Source organism: Bos javanicus, chromosome 3 (assembly GCF_032452875.1).
Source record: "Bos javanicus breed banteng chromosome 3, ARS-OSU_banteng_1.0, whole genome shotgun sequence".
Taxonomy (NCBI): domain Eukaryota; kingdom Metazoa; phylum Chordata; class Mammalia; order Artiodactyla; family Bovidae; genus Bos; species Bos javanicus.
In genome coordinates this window covers 16,736,959-16,755,786 of record NC_083870.1, presented here as the reverse complement: position 1 = coordinate 16,755,786, position 18,828 = coordinate 16,736,959, and the positions used below count along the sequence as shown (strand labels likewise).

General features: G+C 49.1%; 1 protein-coding gene across 5 annotated transcripts in view; it reads right to left on the bottom strand.

The window, feature by feature from the left end:
• Positions 1–8,438: 8,438 nt before the first annotated feature.
• The window catches only part of GATAD2B (GATA zinc finger domain containing 2B), an 83,739-nt gene continuing 73,349 nt past the window's right edge, over positions 8,439–18,828 (bottom strand). For 4 of the 5 annotated variants that reach the window (XM_061405207.1, XM_061405223.1, XM_061405233.1 and 1 more), the window contains 7 exons: positions 18,509–18,637; positions 17,909–18,079; positions 16,855–17,170; positions 15,999–16,201; positions 14,959–15,069; positions 14,684–14,801; positions 8,439–14,029 (listed from right to left, as the gene is read on the bottom strand). In XM_061405207.1, the coding sequence (XP_061261191.1) occupies positions 13,896–14,029; positions 14,684–14,801; positions 14,959–15,069; positions 15,999–16,201; positions 16,855–17,170; positions 17,909–18,079; positions 18,509–18,637 (1,182 nt within the window). In that variant the 3' untranslated portion in view covers positions 8,439–13,895. The remainder of the gene's footprint in view (positions 14,030–14,683; positions 14,802–14,958; positions 15,070–15,998; positions 16,202–16,854; positions 17,171–17,908; positions 18,080–18,508; positions 18,638–18,828) is intronic. The other variant, XM_061405215.1, reaches the window with a different exon arrangement.

Below are 18,828 nucleotides of genomic sequence, written 5' to 3'. Positions count from 1 at the left end.
TGAGAGCAGAGGGAAGCTGGGGTGAGGCTCCTGTGGCTTTCCATTTCCTGTTCCCGTCGACCATCCCGGGCATGAGGGCAGGGCAGGATGCCAGGCTTCCATGATGATCAGTGCTCCTGGCCAAGTGACTGGGCAGGCACGGGTCCTCCATCCTGCTGGCCACAGAGGCAGGGGACTGAATGGCCAGAGAGCTTAGGCAGATGACAAGCAGGTGCTTGTTGGGCACAGATCAGCCAGTGACTGAGTTACATGACAGCCTACATTTCACAGAAGCAGCTGGGATCGGTGTAGACATTTCCCCAGGGACAGGAGACAGGAGCTGCATACCAAGGCCCCAGCCATCCACCCCTAGAGCGCTTCCAGGGGGCAGGCGTTACCCTGGGCGGGGCACCAGGGACACGGGATTTCCCGGACTTTCAAGGAGCTCACAGTGCCCGGAGGGAATGCTGTCAGCAGTGCTTCCAAGACCCAGGATTGTGTTCCACTTCTGCCAGGCCCTCTGGGGCTGAACAAGTCACTTGCTCGCTCTGACACTCAGTTTTCTCATCTGTGAACTTGGAGAAGTGAAAGCACCGGCTCACAGGCTTGCAGTGAGGATTAAAGGGGCCGGCGCATGGGGGGCTCACAGTATAAAGCCTGGCATGCGGAGGCGTTCAGCCAGGGATGGATGTCATGTGGACCAGCTCTGCCCCACTAGACGGTCTGCCCAGGTGGAACATGGCCTCCTTGGCCACGGCCAGGACGTTTCAAGACAGTCCACAGCTGGAGCTAGAGCTTTGGGAGGCAAACTGAGGAGTGCCTGGTCCACAGTAGACCCTCAGTATATGGTGGTGGGCTGAATGGAGAATGGGTGAAATACCATGCTAGACCTTGAGCCAGATCTAAAGATGGGTAAGACTTTATACCAGTCCTTCAGGAGCATTTTTTACAATTACATTTGGCTATGCTGGGTTTTTGTTGCTGCACGGGCCCTTCTCTGGTGGTGGTGAGTGGGGGCGAATCTCTAGTGCAGTGCAGGGCTTCTCGTTGTGGTGAGGTCTCTTGCTGTGGAGCATAGGCTCTAGAGTATTCAGGTTTCAATAGTCTTGGCATGTGGGCTCAGGAGTTGCAGCTCCTGGGCTCTAGAGCACAGGCTCAGTAGTCATGGAGCATGGCCTTAGTTGCTCTGCAGCATGTGGGATCTTCCCAGACCAGGGGTCAAACCCAAGTCCCCTAATTGGGAGGTGGATTCTCTGCCAGTTGAGTCACTGGGGGGTGTGTGTGTGTGTGTGTGTGTGTGTGTGTATGTATGGGAGCTCCGTCAGGTCTAACTCTTTGCAACTCCATGGGCTGTATAGCCTGCCAGGCTCCTCTGTCCATGGAATTTTCCAGGCAAGAATACTGGAGTGGGTTACCATTTGACCCAGGGATCAAACCCACATTTTTTGTGTCAGGCAGATTTTTTACCACTAGCACCACCAGGGAAGCCCAGAAACTTTGAGAGACGTAACTTTGTATGAGAAGTTTTTTGTTTTTGTCATGCTATGGCTTGTGGGCTCCTAGTTCCCCAATTCAGTCAGTTCACTTCAGTCGATCAGTCGTGTCCGACTCTTTGCGACCCCATGAATCGCAGCACGCCAGGCCTCCCTGTCCATCACCAACTCCTGGAGTTCACTCAAACTCACGTCCATCGAGTCGGTGATGCCATACAGCCATCTCATCCTTTGTCGTCCCCTTTTCCTCCTGCCCCCAATCCCTCCCAGCATCAGAGTCTTTTCCAATGAGTCAACTCTTCACATGAGGTGGCCAAAGTACTGGAGTTTCAGCTTTAGCATCGGTCCTTCCAAAGAACACCCAGGACTGATCTCCTTTATAATGGACTGGTTGGATCTCCTTGCAGTCCAAGAGACTTTCAAGAGTCTTCTCCAGCACCACAGTTCAAAAGCATCAATTCTTCGGTGCTCAGCTTTCTTCACAGTCCAACTCTCACATCCATACATGACCACTGGAAAAACCATAGCCTTGACTAGACGAATCTTTGTTGGCAAAGTAATGTCTCTGCTTTTGAATATGCTATCTAGGTTGGTCATAACTTTCCTTCCAAGGAGTAAGCGTCTTTTAATTTCATGGCTGCAGTCACCATCTGCAGTGATTTTGGAGCCCCCAAAAATAAAGTCTGACACTATTTCCACTGTTTCCCCATCTATTTCCCATGAAGTGATGGGACCAGATGCCATGATCTTCGTTTTCTGAATGTTGAGCTTTGAGCCAACTTTTTCACTCTCCTCTTCTGCTTTCATCAAGAGGCTTTTGAGTTCCTCTTTACTTTCTGCCATAAGGGTGGTAGCATCTGCATATCTGAGGTTATTGATATTTCTCCCAGCAATCTTGATTCCAGCTTGTGCTTCTTCCAGCCCAGCATTTCTCACGATGTACTCTGCATAGAAGTTAAACCCCCCAACCAGGGATCAAATTCAGGCCCCCCTGCAGTGGTAGCACAGAATTCTAACCAATGGATTGCCAGGGAATTCCTAAATTTTTAATAAAGGACATTTATAAATATGTGTTACAAAATCTCGTAAAACAAAAAGCGGCAAAACAGAATGGGGGTGACAGGATGAAGGACGAGAGGCCTGGTCCCTCACTGTTTACAGCTGTACTCCCAGTGTGAGAACAGCACCTAACACAAGGCAGGCCCCAGTGATGACTCGCTGATTCACTTAATAAGATGGGAGAGGGTGCCGGAAAATGAAGATGCTGTTAGACCCAAAGAGCAGTGTATTTCAGAAACTTTTGTATCCCTTTTGAGCAGCTGAGGCATGCTCACTTGGCATGGGGGCCTGGCTCTCTTTCTAAGGGAAGCATCTCCTGCCAGTTTTGTGGTTGACTTAGGGAAGGGGACGAGGTCCCTACCTGGTCTACCTGGTCAGTTCATGTTCTGACACCGCTGCAGACCCTCCAGGGGCACTCTGTGGTGGTGAGGGGCCTGCTTACACCCTTTCCTCTCTCCATCCCTCCAGTTTAACTTGGGGCTTGCTTAGCTCTGATGCAGGCCGACCTCAGAGGTACTGCAGGTTTGGTACCAGACTGCAGTGACTATCGCAATAAAGTGAGTCCCGTGAATTGTTTGGTTTCCCAGTTCATATAAAAATCATGTTTATACTGTATCCTATTAAATAGCATTATGTATAAAACAATGTACATACCTCATATAAAAACGTTGATTGCTAAAATTGCTAACCATCATCTGATAAGGCAGCGTTGCCACAAGTTTTTGATTTGTTCAAAAAATAACAAAACTGTCACAGTATGTGTGAAGCGCAATGAAATGAAGTATACCTCTATTTGTGGGATTCCCTAGTAAGGAACTCACCTGCAATGCAGGAGCCTCAGGAAGACATGGTTCAATCCCTGGGTCAGGAAGGTCCCCTGGAGGAGGGCACAGCAACCCACTCCAGTACTCTTGCCTGGAGAATCCCATGGACAGAGGAGCCTGGCAGGTATGGTCAACAGGGTTGCAAAGAGTTGGACATGGCTGAAGTGACTTAGTGCGCATGCATGTACACACACACACACACACTTCTATTTACTGCCATAGGATCTTGGGCAAGTAATTTTCTTTATATGTAAACCAGGAGTAAAATGGAAACACCTCTGGGGTCTGGTCACTTGAGGATTAGAAGGGGCCTCTGGGAGCAGAAGTGTGTCCTGGATTCAAGGGGAGAGTTCTGTTTCCTGATCCCTCAATTTTCTGTTTCCCCCTCTCAGTGGGATCCCCACAGCTGCTGCAGGAGCCAGAGATCCTGTCTGGGGCTCAGAACCCGAGGGTGCAGTGCTGGAATGCATTGCCACAGGCCACCCACGGCCACTGGTCTCCTGGAGCCGCCCGGTGTGTAGCCGTCCTGCCCTGTCCCCCTCCCGGAGTCCCCAGCACTTTGCACCTTCCCAGCTCTGACCAGCTGTCTCCCCTCAGGTGGCTGCTCCGTCAGTGTAGCGGGCATCCAAGTCCCGGGCCCTGGGAACCTCGTGATCTCTGAAGTGTTGGTCCAGCACTCGAGCGTCTACGTCTGCGCGGTCAATCGGCCCAGAACTCAGATCCAACGATAGCACAGGGCAGGGTGAGGCCAGCTAGGGAGGGTCCTGGGCCACCCCACCCACCACGGGAACCTGGATGAGGGGAGGAGCAGCAGGGGGGTGAGAGGCCAGGCCTCACGGCACCTCCGACCTGCCATCACCTGCCTGGCTCCCTCCGAGTTTGTCCAGTGGCCACAGTCCTTGTCCAAGCCTCCAGGCAGCAGCACCGTCTTCATCTGTGTAGCCCAGCGTGTCCCTGAGCCCTGGCTGGTCTTGCTGAAGATTGGGAAGGGGTTGAGTCCTGGGGATAACATTCAGCTGACCTACAACAGGTACCCGAGGTACCCCTGTTCCACCCCCTCCACCCTGCCTGACTACCGAGGTCCCCTCACCTGCCCCAGGCATCCACCCCTCCACCCCCACCTATATACAACACTCTCTTCCTACATTTACTGTCTACAACCCTTGCAGCTGACTCCACCCACAGGAGGCTCTGCCCAGCCTGATCCACACAAGCGACACCCGCACATGGGTGGTGTGTCCTTCTGCTTCTGGGCTTGCCACTCCACCAGGGCAGGGGAGTCGGAGGGAAGGAGCCCCAGGGGCTGCTTTTGCTTTTCCCTGGTGCGGATACCGCAGAGGACGAGGCCATCTACCAATACATGGCAGAGAACAGTGTAGGCTCCAACCAGGCCAGTGCCTGCCTGGCTGTGATGGTATCCAGAGCTATCCCGTTCCCATGGGCCTGCAGGCGATGGCTCTCTCCACCTCTGCCATTTGCGTATCCATCATCAGCTTTGTGTTGCACATCCGGCCGGTGGGAGGTGGATGTGGGTGGATGGACAGGAGTCCCTGGTCAAGTTTCTCTTACTCTTAGTGATGCCCAGATCTGCCTGGACCTCTGGTACTTCCTTTTGCTCTTCAGCCCCCTTCTTATCCTCAGCCTTTCTCATCCTGGCTCCTGCAGCCTCCTCCCTTCTCTCCTTGGAGACCTAGCTGAGGCTCTGTGCCCACTTTGTGGTGATGGGGGATGTTTATAGTAAGGCAGAGGGATGCTGGTTGCCAAGCTTCTCTGCTTCTCAAAGCCAGCTGGTCCAGAGCTCCAAGAGGCTGTGGGCAAAGGCACCTCTTGAGCACGTCTTCTCCAACCTGGAGCCTGCCACGGTCTATTCCATTCATGTGCGGGCCTACTCAGCAGAGCGTGCCAGCCAGGACTCGGCCTCCATCCATGCTTCCACCATGGGCAGCATGAGCGACAGCTTCTCCAGCCCTGTAGAGCCCCTGGCCTCGGGCAAACAGAGCTGCCAACCAGCTCATCTCGTTTCCTCTGCAGCCCCTGCTGCCCTCGGCTTCCCCTCCAAAGCGCTCAATGTCACCTCTGTGCAGGCCTTGTGGGAGCTGCCACTCCAGCTGGGTCTATCCAAGGCTTCAGACTCTTTCACCACAAGCTGCCCGCTGCCCGTTTTGAAGGGCCCTGCTTCTGGCTGGCACTGTCAGTTCCTTTCTCCACAAAGGTTTGGGTGAGGCCCGGAACCGTCTTGCGCCCCCCCCTCAGTGAGGTCTTGCCAGGCACTGAGCGTCCTAGTTCGGACAGCCTGTTCCCTATCTTCTGCCCCTTGCAGAGCCAGCCGCCCGCTTTGAGATCAAGCTCCAGGCCTTCAGTGGCAATGGGGATGGCAAGCGCAGTTCCCATGTTGTCTCTCGGCACAACGTGCCCCTGGATACCCCTGGGGAGTGGGATCCAGTAGCAGGCCTGGGGTCCAAGAAGGCCCTTACCGTAGGACCTACGGCCGTCGATCTTCAAGGAGGAGGAGGCGCTGAGCTTTGCCTCCATCTTGGTCCTCTGACAGATGGCACTGTATCCATAGATCCCAAGGCTGGGTGCTCTTGCAGCCAAGATGAGAGCAGCTCGCTGCCTGGGGTTGTGGTGGACATACACGTGGGCCTGGCTGCCCTCATCATCTGCCTCCTCTGTCTCCTCCTAGGCTGGAGACATAGGTAAGAGCCAGGATGGCTAATGTGGAGAACTGCTAGGAAGACAGTCTGCACTATGGCGGCATAGGTCCAAAGAGCAGGGAAGGGCTTTTATCCATGACTATGCTGTTTTACCAACGAGACTGAGGCAGCGAGGGAGGGCCAGTTCTTCTCAGAGGTGTGCGGTACTAGGAGTGGGAGGAGGCCTGGTGGCTGCATGAAACAGGGCAGAGAGCACTGGGGCTCCCAAGGCAAAGGACAGGTGGCAGAAGTGGGCCAGAGCCGATTCCTGCTCCTCTGTGCACAAGGAAGGGTCCGGCTCCCTGTCTCTGGGGAGCACAGAACAGGATGAGAGGCTGGGGCGGATGGATGCTAAACCAGAGGGAAGCCCAGACAGGCCACGGTGCTCATCCTCTCCATCCGGGCGGCCTCTCCTGCAGACAGGAGTCACAGGAGTGCTGAGCAGTGCCTCCGATAGCCTGGGATGGAGCTGGGGGCTGCAGAAGCCAGGCTTCGAGTGGAGGGAAGCTCGGGGAGAAGACTGAACTCAATACCCAGGTGAGGGGGACTCTAGTGAGGGGGACTGGGGAGGAAAAAGTGGTGTGGTGGAGGCCCTGGGTCTGAGGCCTGACCACCGCCTTCCCCCTTTAGTGACCACAGAGCAGCCACCCTTAGCCTAGGGCCCTCCAAGTTGGCTCCCTCCCAGATGTCACTAACTGCAGCCCTACCTAAGAACCTACTTCACCTTTCCCTGCCACCCTGGAGTCAGGAAGGAACCAAAGGTCCCTCAGCCCCCTCCATAGACAGGGGCAAGCCTGACTGTAGGAAGAGAAAAGAGGACATGATGTCCGCTTCTCCCTCCTCCTCAAGAAAGGGGGGAATCTGTGTCTTCCCCAACACACCAGGTAACTTAAAACTAAACCATGCTCAGGTGGGAGTTCTCTCCGTTAATCCCCCCTCATAAGCCCACTGAACATATCCTCATGATCCAAATATGAACACCCCAAAGGTAGATAGCTCTCAGGGTTCCCCCCGAAGGAGGAAAGCAGGGCAAGGGCCACATCCTCCAACCTGAACCTCCTGTCTGAAATCTGTCTGTCCTGTGCCCAAGCTGGAGTCTGACCCAGGGACAGGCATCCTGTGTGTCCTGGTGGTTTAAAAAGGCATGTGGGCAAAGGGGCTCCGGGTTCCTTGCCACTTTGTTCCGACACCAGAAGCATGTGCAACATCTAAACTCACGTGCACCGCTTCTCTCAGCAACCAAATGCCCCCTCCACCTTTCCAGATCCAAAGCATTGGCCCCTTCTCAGGAGGCACCCCTCACCATTTTTCTGTTTCTGAAAGGAGCTACTGGTTTGCACTGCGGTTTTGGTGGCCTTGACTCCCTTGTAGAATGAGCACAGAGGCTGTGAAACACCCTAACATCTATTCCCCTCCGTTCAAGGTGTGCACAGAGCCCGTCTTTCCCACTCTGCCCCTGCTGGCCTGTGCCAGTGCTGGCCCCTGGCCCTCCTTGTCCAGCCCTACCATGCCCTAAAACTAAAACCCCAGGCTCTCCTTCAATCTGCTGGTCTTGGTGGGATCCCAATCACTGTCTCCCCTGTGCTCTTGTAGAATGACATTAGTACCAATGACAAGACTCCAGCAAGGCTGGGCCTTGCCCCGCCCCAGCCGTCCAAGGAGCAGCAGCAGCTTTGACTAAACAATGTGGCAGAGGACCAAGAGGTTAGGAATAGCCCCAAACTTCAGCTCCCTGAGGAAGTGCTATCCTCTCCTCTGGGTGGGCCTGGTCTAAATGCTTTCCTGGAACTAAACCAAGATGGAAAAAATAAATTAGGATCTGATTAATGTTCTGGATTGAAAGGAGAACTTGGGGGAGTGGGCTTAGCGACATAGTAGGACAGAGCAGCTGCAGATCTTTCAGGGGATGCTGCCCTCTGACTAAGGAAGTACATATTATGCAGCTTGCTAAGAACAGTGTGGGCTGTTTTAAGGTTCCCCCGGAGAGACCAGCATGCTACGAAGAACTGCTACTGGAGACGAGAGCAGCGTTAACGAGAAGGGCCAAGGACGACTAGGGTACACCTCTCCGTAGGACATGATGGAGGTCCAGCCTCTGGGTTAAATGCAGCCTCCTTCAGGATACCTTTAGACCTTAAGTCCTCAGGTAATTAAAGTGGGATCAGTGGCTTCCAGAACATGGATCTACATAAAAGTGAGGGGAACAAGAATACACAAATAGTTAAGGGTTTTAAACCCTCACAACTGAAGAAAGGACACAAACTGTAAAGGTACCCCAGAGACTTCAGGGAGTATAAATCATAGCCAACCTCCAAATCGCCCCTAAAATTTCTCCCACCAAACTGCCATCCCCACCCTCCACCATGACTAAAGCACAAGCCACAGGAAAGTTTAGAAACCATTCCTTTCTTTATTAAACATAGCTTGCAAGTGATAAATATTACAAAGTTTTTTTTCTTTTAATCCTTTCTCCAAAAATTAGCTTATTATTTGAATCTGTCACTGCTGAAATGCTCAGCAGCATCTGAAACAGATGGGAGTGTATTTGCCTTTTTGAAAACCAGTTTCTATTGGTCTTAGTTTTTTCATTTTAATTCCCAAACACAATGCAGAAAATCAGAATGAGTTTTTTTTTTTTTTAAAAAAAAGGAAACTTAAAGAGTTGTGCAAAAGGGTCTTGTTCCCCTCCCACCCACCCCATTCAGAGAAGGCCATTCCCCATCCCACCTCCCTGCTCCCCACCCCCCACCACCAATCTATCCTTCCACCTTCACCAGGGCTTCACCCACCATCCTATATCCTCTCCAGGCTTTACCAGCCAAGAACCTACAGTGGGAGTACTCAGCCCAGGCTGTGGGGGAACTGGGCCCCTGAAGGAAATAGCTGTTGAGAGAGCTGCCTTTAAGGGGGTTCAGATGATATCTGAGGGAAGGAGACAAGATGTGGACTGTATCTGAGCTCTCCAACCAAGAAATGGGGGAAAGATCTGCATTCTGTAGCTCACAAAGGGTGTGAGTGACCACCAACCTGGGGTATTCATTGGTCAACCACCCTTGAGGGCAGTTGCTTGTGAGGTGGGGCTTGGGGCCTGGTTCCTGCCCTTGGGTAACTAGAGCATGAGGGCAAGTATGTCCCAGATTTAAGTGAAGTTCGAAACATCACTCTGCTGCCCTTCCTAAACCAAAAGGAACAGCAGGGGCCTGGCAGCTCTCCAAGGGCACCGTCACACACATACCCACTTCAACACTAGCCACTCTGGTTTCCTCCCTGGTTTTTCAGCCCAACACTTTCCTCCCCTCAACTTGTTTTGTTTTCAGGTGGGGAAGAAAGCTTTACAAACTTGGTGGCTAGAGGATCTCCCCTGCCTGCCATCACTTCACAAATAAAACTGAGACCCCAAAAATCAGCTCTATCAAAGGTCACATAACAAGTCAGCAGGAAAGCTTGAGACTAAACCCCGGGTCTCCAGACTGTGACACCATCCCACCCGCTTTGTGCTGTGGTTCTCTTTACTCTCCACAGTCTGGACTAGGAGTCTCAGCTTTTGCAGTAACCCAGCCTCACCCCAATTTGCAAACCCTAAAACTGTGCACAGATGGATATGGCTCTCCCCTAAGGGAGACTTTCTTAGGATGACTTGTTTAAATTATTTCTATCATCCCCTGATAATCCACCCTCAAAGGCCCATGAAACTAGGTTATTTTTTTGGGGTGGGGAAATCCCTTGCATAAGAAAGCTTGACACTGAATTTTGTTATATAGGTATATTGTATATATGCTGATGCAATCAGAGAAAAAAAACAGTGCAAATACAATTACAATTCATAATAATACTTGGTTTCAATGCCCCCGGGAACTGCCCCATTCCTCGGCTACCTCCCAACCCCCAGCACTTCCCCACAGTCTCAACCTAATGCTGGGGGGTAGGGAGGGTGGGCAGGTTAGGGTAGGGAGTGGGCTCTGCCAAGGCAGTGCTGGTGACCCGGAGGGACTACTCCAGGGTGGGGAGGCAAGGCACAAATTAGGGGTGGGTGGTGGGGGAGGTGGCATCTCTAAGGAGGGATGGGGTTGGAGCAGCTGCCAGTCTCAGTGTGCTGGGCCCGGCCCACTCCCCTCCCCACCCTCCACAGCCCTGCCTCCCTACCCCCTCCCCTTCCCCAGAAACCCTTTTGCACGGATCATACACAAACGGGCACATTACAAAATGACATAACACAGTTTCACAATATCCATGGCTAGGGCTTTTTTTTCTCTTTTTCAGTTTTTTTTTTTCTACACAATGTACAATTCCTTTTAAATGGATCAAGAAATAGCTTATATACACGAATGAGTCCTTGTTATAACATCTCGGCAGCAAATATCATAAGCTAATGAAGGTCTTGTTGGAGGGGAAAGGAGCCTAGGACTGGGGTGGGGGTAGGGGGTGTGGAGAGAAGGTTATGCCTTCTGGAGAAGTGGGGAGAAAAGGGAGAGGTTAGGGAAAAGGAACCAAAGTAAAATATCAAGAAGCATCTTTACAAAGCAGTTCTATAGCTAATTCCTTTTAAAGGGGAAAGGAAAGGTAACCAAAGCAGGAAAACATTTATCTCTGTGTCTTAAAAAAAAATTGTCTACCATACATACATCCAAAAAATGTGGAAAAATACTTATTCCAGGGATGAAAGAAGTCCAGATGCTGTGGTCAAATGACAAAAAGAAAAAGAAAAAAAAAAAAAAGACAAATAAGGACCTCTGTCCCTCAGTTTTACCAAAGCCTTACCGCTCATTCACCTGTATCAGGCTTAGAGAGAGTAAGCCACTGTCCATAAACTACTACTTTTTAAGCCTCTGGTGATGGAGGAAGCCAGGCAAAACTGGTGGGATCCTCACTCTAGTATCACCCTGAGCTTCAGTGCTCCAGGGGTGAAGGATAACTCTGTACAGAGGGTCTTTCTTCCTATCTTTAGGGCATGAGGTTTAGTGTCTATGGGGCCCAAGGCCTGGGGATGGACAGCAACAACAGACTTGGAGGGACACAAGGCAATCAGTGATGAAAAAGGAGAGAAATGAGGAAGACAGGATGGGGGAGAGGGAGGAGAAGGGAGGAGGTGGAAGGCTAATACTTCACCATGATTAGAGGAGCCTCACCCCCGTCACTAATCCCTGGGAAGGGTATGAAAATGGGGATAAGAGAGGGTAAGAAATCAAACCTCAGCAATTGAGCAAAGGGTCACGGAGCTATACCAGTCAACAAGCAGCCTCTATGTAACTGACCCTGAGGGGATAAAAACAGGGAAGACTCCACCCTCTCCCCTATCGCCTCAGCACCTTGGCAGGCAGGCGACTACAGGCTTTCCTTCCCCATCATCCCCATCTCTACACATCTTACTTCCAAACCCCATTCAAAGGTGGCCTGGCTCCCAGGGAAGGGATTCAGCTCAGGGCAGGGACAGCCCCCAGCCAGACGGTATTGCACATTCTCTGTTCCTTACTTTTAATCTCAACTGACAAACTCGGGCACCTCGTACCTCTGAGCACCTCTGAGCTGGGGGAGGGGAGACATAACAGAAATGGCACTTCATCATGGGGTGGGGGGAGGGAGGCTAGACAGACATGCCACAAGGCAAGATGACTTGCAGGGAAAATATTTTTTAAAAAGCTTCCAATTTTGTGGAAGAGAGAAAAGCAAAACCAAACGATTTATCCAGTGCTTTCAAAGCACAGAGGGCAAAGGAAAGATGTAAGAATATATCTTTATATATATATATATAATTTTAAAATAATCCCAGACCCAGTTCCACTAACCCCCCTCCCTCTCCCACCACTTAGTCAGGGGTTCCACATTCCCCAGAAAAATACTCGAAACAACCCCATCACTACCTGTTACTAGCGTCTAGCTTCCAGATCATTTCACCACTGGGGAGCCCAGACACAGGCTGCATCTCTGCTCCTTTATTAAGTGCTCAATGAATTGGGGGAAAGGGAGGAAAGAAAAAAAGCCAGGAAGGCCCGTAGGGCCAGTATAATCACCCACAGTGGCTCTGGAGTATGGGGAGTAGAAGCCAGTGTGGGGGGAACTGAGCCTGATTCCAGCTCCTCCTATCCCCTCCCCAAACTTTATGGGGAGGATGTGCAGTTTGTGTGTGTGTTAATTTTAAAAGTGCCTTCTTACTTTAAAAAATTATTTAATTTTAAAAAATAAAAATGGGGGAACCTCTCCAGGTGGCTTTCAAGGGCAAAATATTACACTCCTCTTCACACCTCTCTGCTGAGAGTATCCCTTCCTCAAACTCTGGCAGCTTTTATTAGAGCTGGAGAGGCAGGTGGACATGCACTATGAAGTGAGCAGAAACCCCTACCTTTAATGGGCTTCCCTTACCTCAAAAACAGCCTGGTCCCTTCCCCTGTCCCCCATGGTGTGGGCAAATGGGATGCTAATCTCCCCAATCCCCAGAACAGCAACATTGCACAATTCAATTCATTCTCTACATTAGTAGCACTTAAGAAAAGAATAAAAACAAACAAGAAAGCAAAATTTATAGAATTCTGGGGAGAAAAAAGACAACAACTACTTTTATAGCACAGGTCCAGGATTGGTTTTGACATGAATTGTTCAGCTGTGAGCGGTCAGCTCTGCAGTTAGCGCAGCAGGGCCAGGGTAGGGCTCCCACCTGATTAGGTGCCCTCACCCTCATCTCCTGGCGCTCAGAAGGTAAAGAGACAAATGGGAAAGTCGCAACTATTGGGAGGGAATCCTCTCTTTCTTTCTCCCTCTATTTCCTCCCTTTGACATTTCACTCACTCATGCCCATCCAACTTCCAGGACACCCAGCAAAGTCAAGCTGGGAACAGCCACTCTATATTACAGATGGGGCTGTGGTTACTGAGGGCAGATTAGGATTTTTAAAAAAGAAAAGAAAGGAGATGGGGATGGGGGAGAACTTTACAAAAAAATAAGATGAAATAATCTGGGGCTAGTTGGCCTGGAATAGTCTTCTGCGTTTCCACTGGGGTCAGGAGACTAACCTCATTCGCCCAGCATCCAGAAGGCTAGGACGTGGTCTCAGTCCTCCTTGGCTCAACATGATGTTCACTGTCATGCCCCTTTCTCTCTCTTCTTTATGGGTCACTTTTAGAGTGGTTAACTTTTAAAGCTTCTCCTTCCAGGCTCTTTCCCCTCATTCTTAGAGCCCAACTTCAATAGTCAACACTGCCTTCTGAACTGTCCAGCTCAGAGACACCCCATAGCTGGTGTGCTATTCCTCCCTGTTTGATGCCACCACCTCCCCCCAACCCTGGGTTAAGTGCATTAAAAACTTTTGCCCCTAACACTCCCAGTCATGTCCTACTTGGCAGCTGGGGACCCTACTGCAATGCTCCTATCACTTAACTGAATGTCATTTGTGTTTACAAAAAAGAAAAAAGACAAAAGAAAAGAAAAAAAAAAAAATACTGGGTGAAAATAAAAAGGTTTAACCGTCCACTGAACAAAGGGAGGACACACAACATCATTAAAAATGATAATAATAATTAAAGCATAAAAACAAACTTTAGAAACACACATCCAAGGGCTTAGATTTCTCCCCAGGACCTCATTCTGACCTCTATCAGAGGCAGAGATCCACCTCGCTATTAAAACTGAAGAGAGAAAGTGGCAGAACAGATCGCAGCAGTGTAAAATAAAGGGGAGGTGGCGGGGCAGGGCGTGTGTTTTCTTGCTGATTCCTACTTTGTGTCTTCTGTTTTTCTGTTTTGTTTTCCGTGTATGGTAGGCACCAGTACAGGCACTGCATGCGACGGAAGCTGGGGACAATGGGAGAGGAGATGGGTAAAGGGTTCAAGGTTGGGGCAGTATAAGTGGAACAGGCGTTATTTCTGTCCACTGATGGACTGCGATATAGACCGGGGAGGGATCATGTCTAAAAGGTATTCCCGCTGTCGGTCTGCCAGACTGGGGGCTTTGTGTCCTCCAATACCAGTGTTCAAGTATGCAATGTTGACACCTAGACCCAGGAGACAAAAGTGGAGGCAGGTATTAAAAGAAATGATCCCTTCTTCCGCAATACCCTGAGGCTGCAGTCTTGGAGATGCAGAGGGAACACTAGAAGTTGTCTACATCCATCCAGACTCAATTAAGCTTTATTTCAGTAACAACTACCCACCCTGCTCCCCAGCTTTAGGTAGGGAGGCCTTCCCCAAACTTCAAACCTACCAGGATTAATCAACATGGTCTTGATGGTATAGAAGAGTCAAAGAAAATAGTGGTGAGAGGAAAATAATCAAGACAAAGAGAGGGGAATTATTGAATCAGCTTTGGTTTGGGGGCTGCTGACTCTGAAGAAACTTCCCTAGGTCACTCAACCAGGATCAGGACAGTTAACCCTGATATTCTGGCCAAAAGAGATCAATAACCACATGCCCACCAAAAGGGCACACTAGAGAGGACCATGTCATTTTCACCACCAAAACCTTAGTGGACTGTGCCTGGCATGTAATATGGATTTAGCAAACGTTTGCCGAGTAACAAGAGTGAAGGGAGGATGGCCTAAAGAAAGAGCAGAAAACAAAAGACCGAACAATCACCTAAAGGAGCTGCTAAAGAACTGCAAACTAGCCGGTCAATTCCCGAGAAAAGTTCTCAGATCAACCCTTCTTACCTGGCATACCAAGGAGGCCACCCGGCACAGACAGCTGGGGTGCCTGTGCAAAGTTGGAAAGCATGGAACGGGCAGATGTGGGAATACCACGCTGGAGGCTGCTTTGGGGCTGCGGAGCCTGCAATGAGGAGGAGACGAGCAGTCATAACTTTGCCACGATGGAAGGTGTGAGGGGGAGGAAAGAATATGGGAGTACAGAAGAGCAACATGATTCTCCACAGAACAAAGGACGAACTGTAATAAATGACTGACAAAACCTCAAGAGAAATCCTCACCTGCCGGAGCGTATGATGTCTCATTATGGTCTCTTGTTTACTGACACTGGACACAGCTGGAGCCGTAGTTGGGGAGAGGGCTGCCTGCTGCTGTAATCGCTGTTCAATTTCCTGTTGGGAGTCATCAGGTCAAGTTGGGCAGGACAGCGCCCAACTTCCTAACCAAAAAACCTAGAGGTCTTCTTATCTCTAATGCTGCCAGCCAGTTGGAGGGATATGGAAAAGGCAAAAGAGTCTGGTGGGGTAGTTGCACTAGGATCTCTGGGTACAGCAACCTCAATGCTTCAATACTTAAGGAGTCCCTCTCCCCAGGAAAGCTGGCTCTCAGAAGCTGGCTGGAGATCTAGGTGGTGGTGATGAGCTGACTAATGTAATTAATTAAGGCCAATGAGTTACTGAAGTTTTATTTTTGACTCCTATCTACCCATTTTCCAGAAGACCCATGATGCTACCCAGAGGGGTCTGATGGGTGGTGGGGCAGAAAATAATCTGAGCTTCCCAATACCTCTTCCCTGCTCCAAGATATTCTCATTCTATTAATAATGTATGAAGAATTCACACACACTAGCAATCACTAATCTTCACTGAGCTACTTTATAATTTACCCTTTCGTTTGTCATTTCTTTGTCAAATATGGACTGCAGATAATTACTTCTCTAAAAGACAGTTCTAGTACAAATATAAATCCTTTTCACCAAAATCCATTTGTTTGAGGAAATGAAGTCAATAATAGAGGAATTTCCTCAGTGCTATCAGGGAAAGCCAAGATTCTCAGCCCTTTGTCCCTTTCCCTTAACCTCAGACATCATGTGTCATTAAACTCTTACTCAATCAGAAGTAGTCAAAAGGAAATGGGAAAGGCAGAATGGTAAGAAGGGTATAAAGGGAACTCAGGCCTCTAGGTTCAAGGAACTTCGCTTCAGAAACCTAGATCACCTGGACTGTAGTGTTCACACAGACAACTCCTCTAAACTAGAAAGAACTGCCTTTTGGTAAAATCCAACCTGGTCAGGTGGCTGGTGAGAAGTCAGAATTCTTACCTGTTCCTGCTGTAGGGCTTTAACAAAAGCATTTTTCAGCCGGTTGGTGTGTTCTGCCTTTAGAGCCTTCTTCTGGTTGGAGGTCATACACTGCTCACACAGAATCTTTCCATTCTTCTCCTGCTTCCAGTGAGGGGTGAAGTCTGTGCGGCACTGGGCACAAACAAAGGGTTCGACCCGCAGAAGAGAGGCACAGCTTTTCCCTAGATGCCAACAAAAATAATAATCAGTGGTCTCACATTTCCACTCCATCTCCTGTTTCTCTTCATCAGATGAATCTTTTTCCAGGAGTTTACTCTGCTGAATTAAAAAAGTGACTCTGAAATTTATAAAATATTTACATTTCATTTGATTGCAAAGTATCACTTTAGGGAATTAGATAGTACCATCAGTTCATGGGGTTGCAAGGAGTCGGACACGACTGAGCGACTGAACTGAACTGAACTGATCCCTATTTACAAATGAGGAAACTAAGTCTAAGAAACACAGCTCCAAATGACAAAACTGGGATGATAAAAACCCAAGTTTTCTGATTTCCTATTATGCAATATTGAGAAGAAAATGTGTGTCAGAGTCAAAGGGCTCCAGCCTGCACACTGCAAATAGAGAGCAACCCCTGCTTGCTGCCACTAGACACAGTCCCTATGCAGCAATGAAGACCCAGTGTGGCCAAAAATAAATAAGCTTTTTGATATGCTGTTCCTAAATAGCCTCTGAATAAAGGATGGGAGTGGTTTGGTAAAAGTCAGGGAGAGGTTATTTAATATTACACAGTATCATGTGATACTCTGTCCATACTAATCAAGTTTGGCAACCTTTTACTTAGATAAAAAGACTGGCCAACAAACAGCCTTACCTTGGCTGTCGATGACACTCTGTACGACTTCCTCCAAGCCTACCATGTAGATGAACTCGCTATTGGCTGCACTAGGCAGGAAGTGAAGCAAGGGAGCAGGTGGTTTAGGGGGTGGAATCTCCAAGAGTGTCTTTTCCAGCTGTTTGCGAAGAGCCAATTTGGCTGCAGCCTGTGAGTTGGCAGCATCTGTCATGGCGCTGGGGCTGGGGAGTGGTGAGGACACCCTGTTCACGGTCCCTGGCTGGATATGGGAGGCAAGATTCATATAGATGGCAGAGGATGTTGTGCGCTGACAGGGAACAGAAGAACTTGACTGCTGAAACAGATTGAGTGTAGGGGTCAGTGATGATATGTGAGAGAAAGCATCAATTTTTACTTTCGTGGCAGAGAACATTACCTGATCCTAGTCTGACCTACACAGCTTCCCCCAAACTCAGAAAACGACACGAGGTGTCCCACTTCTCCACTGAAAAAGGATTTTGGCACACAGGAGAGGAGAATGACAGTGGCTATGAACTAAAACTGCAAAGATTCAGGATTCTTTGTTTTACATCCTTTATGCTTCTTATTCCTTAGATCCCTCTAGTTCTTTCTTCTAGACATATTTTAGCTTATTGCTGCTCATAACCCTTCTCTGCATATAACCCTTTTTCTCTACTACTATATTCATGTGGGCTTTTCAGGTGGCTCAGTGGTAAAGAATCCGCCTGCCAATGTAGGAGATGGAGGAGACTCGAGTTTGATCCCTGGGTTGGGAAGATCCAATGGAGGAGTAAATGGCAACCCACTCCAGTACTCTTACCTGGGAAACTCCACGGACAGATGAGCCTGGTGGGCTATAGTCCATGGGGTTGCAAAGAGTCAGACACAACTTAATGACTAAGCACGCACATGCTATATTCATAAAATTCCTCATGATTTCACTTTTGGGACCACTGCCAACCCACCAAAATTTCCTTTGTTGTCCTAGTCCAAAAACTTAAAATCTATGACCTTTTCAACAGGGAAAGCAAATAAAAGATTTTTCTGTTTCCATATTAGGGCTCCCTCTTACCGGTTGGTAATTGATGGTGGGATTCATATTGGGTGTTGTGGTGCGTACAAGGCCAGGCTTAGGCGGGCCCCGCTGACCCTGTAGCTGGGCTGGGTTTGGCGCAATCACACGTTGAGACATTAACATGTGTGGGAGGGTGGTATTGGTCGCTGAACGGATGACACTGTGACCCTGAAGTGTGAAAAGATATGGTCGTAGGTGGCAAAATGCCTCACAAAATGCCAAACAGAAAACACTGTCTATAATATATAGCTAAGTAGAAAGATAGTCATACTTGGTAATTCTGTCTAATGATCTATGGGATAAATCTGCCATCACTGTAAAATTTGATTAGTAGTTAGGAATTCCCTGGCTTTTTTGGTATAAACTATCTTAACCCTCTATGGAAAAGGGCTAAGAAGTAGAAAGACTACAGTGGAAAGATCAGTTATTCATCCTTCTACTGTAGACTAAATCATGCCATTAAGGACCAACAGGATTATCGATAATAATGACATGTCTATCAAGGCCAGGTTCTTTCTGTGATCTTCACAAAAGACCCAAAACCGAGATAGGATAACAGAGTTCCCTGAAACTAAGATCACACTATGGGTAACATACCTGTAATGTTCTCAAATTCTGTTCAACCCCTTGGGCCCCAGGCCGGGAGGGAAGCTTGGACAGGCCTTGCTGTCCCACATGGGCAGGAGATGGCTGAACAATAGATGCTGCATTCTGTACAACTGGAGTCTAGGAGAGAGGAGAAAATGAGACAGTGGAAAAGGCTAGTAATCAGAGGTAGAAATCTGGTACACTTCTAGATTTTCAAAACTCCTTGTCAGTCTGAAGCTCCTGTTGACCAGAAGGGAAAATGAAAAAACAGAAGCATAGTTTTCTTGATTAAGGCCCCAAATAAAAAAATAACACTGTTCCTAGAGACT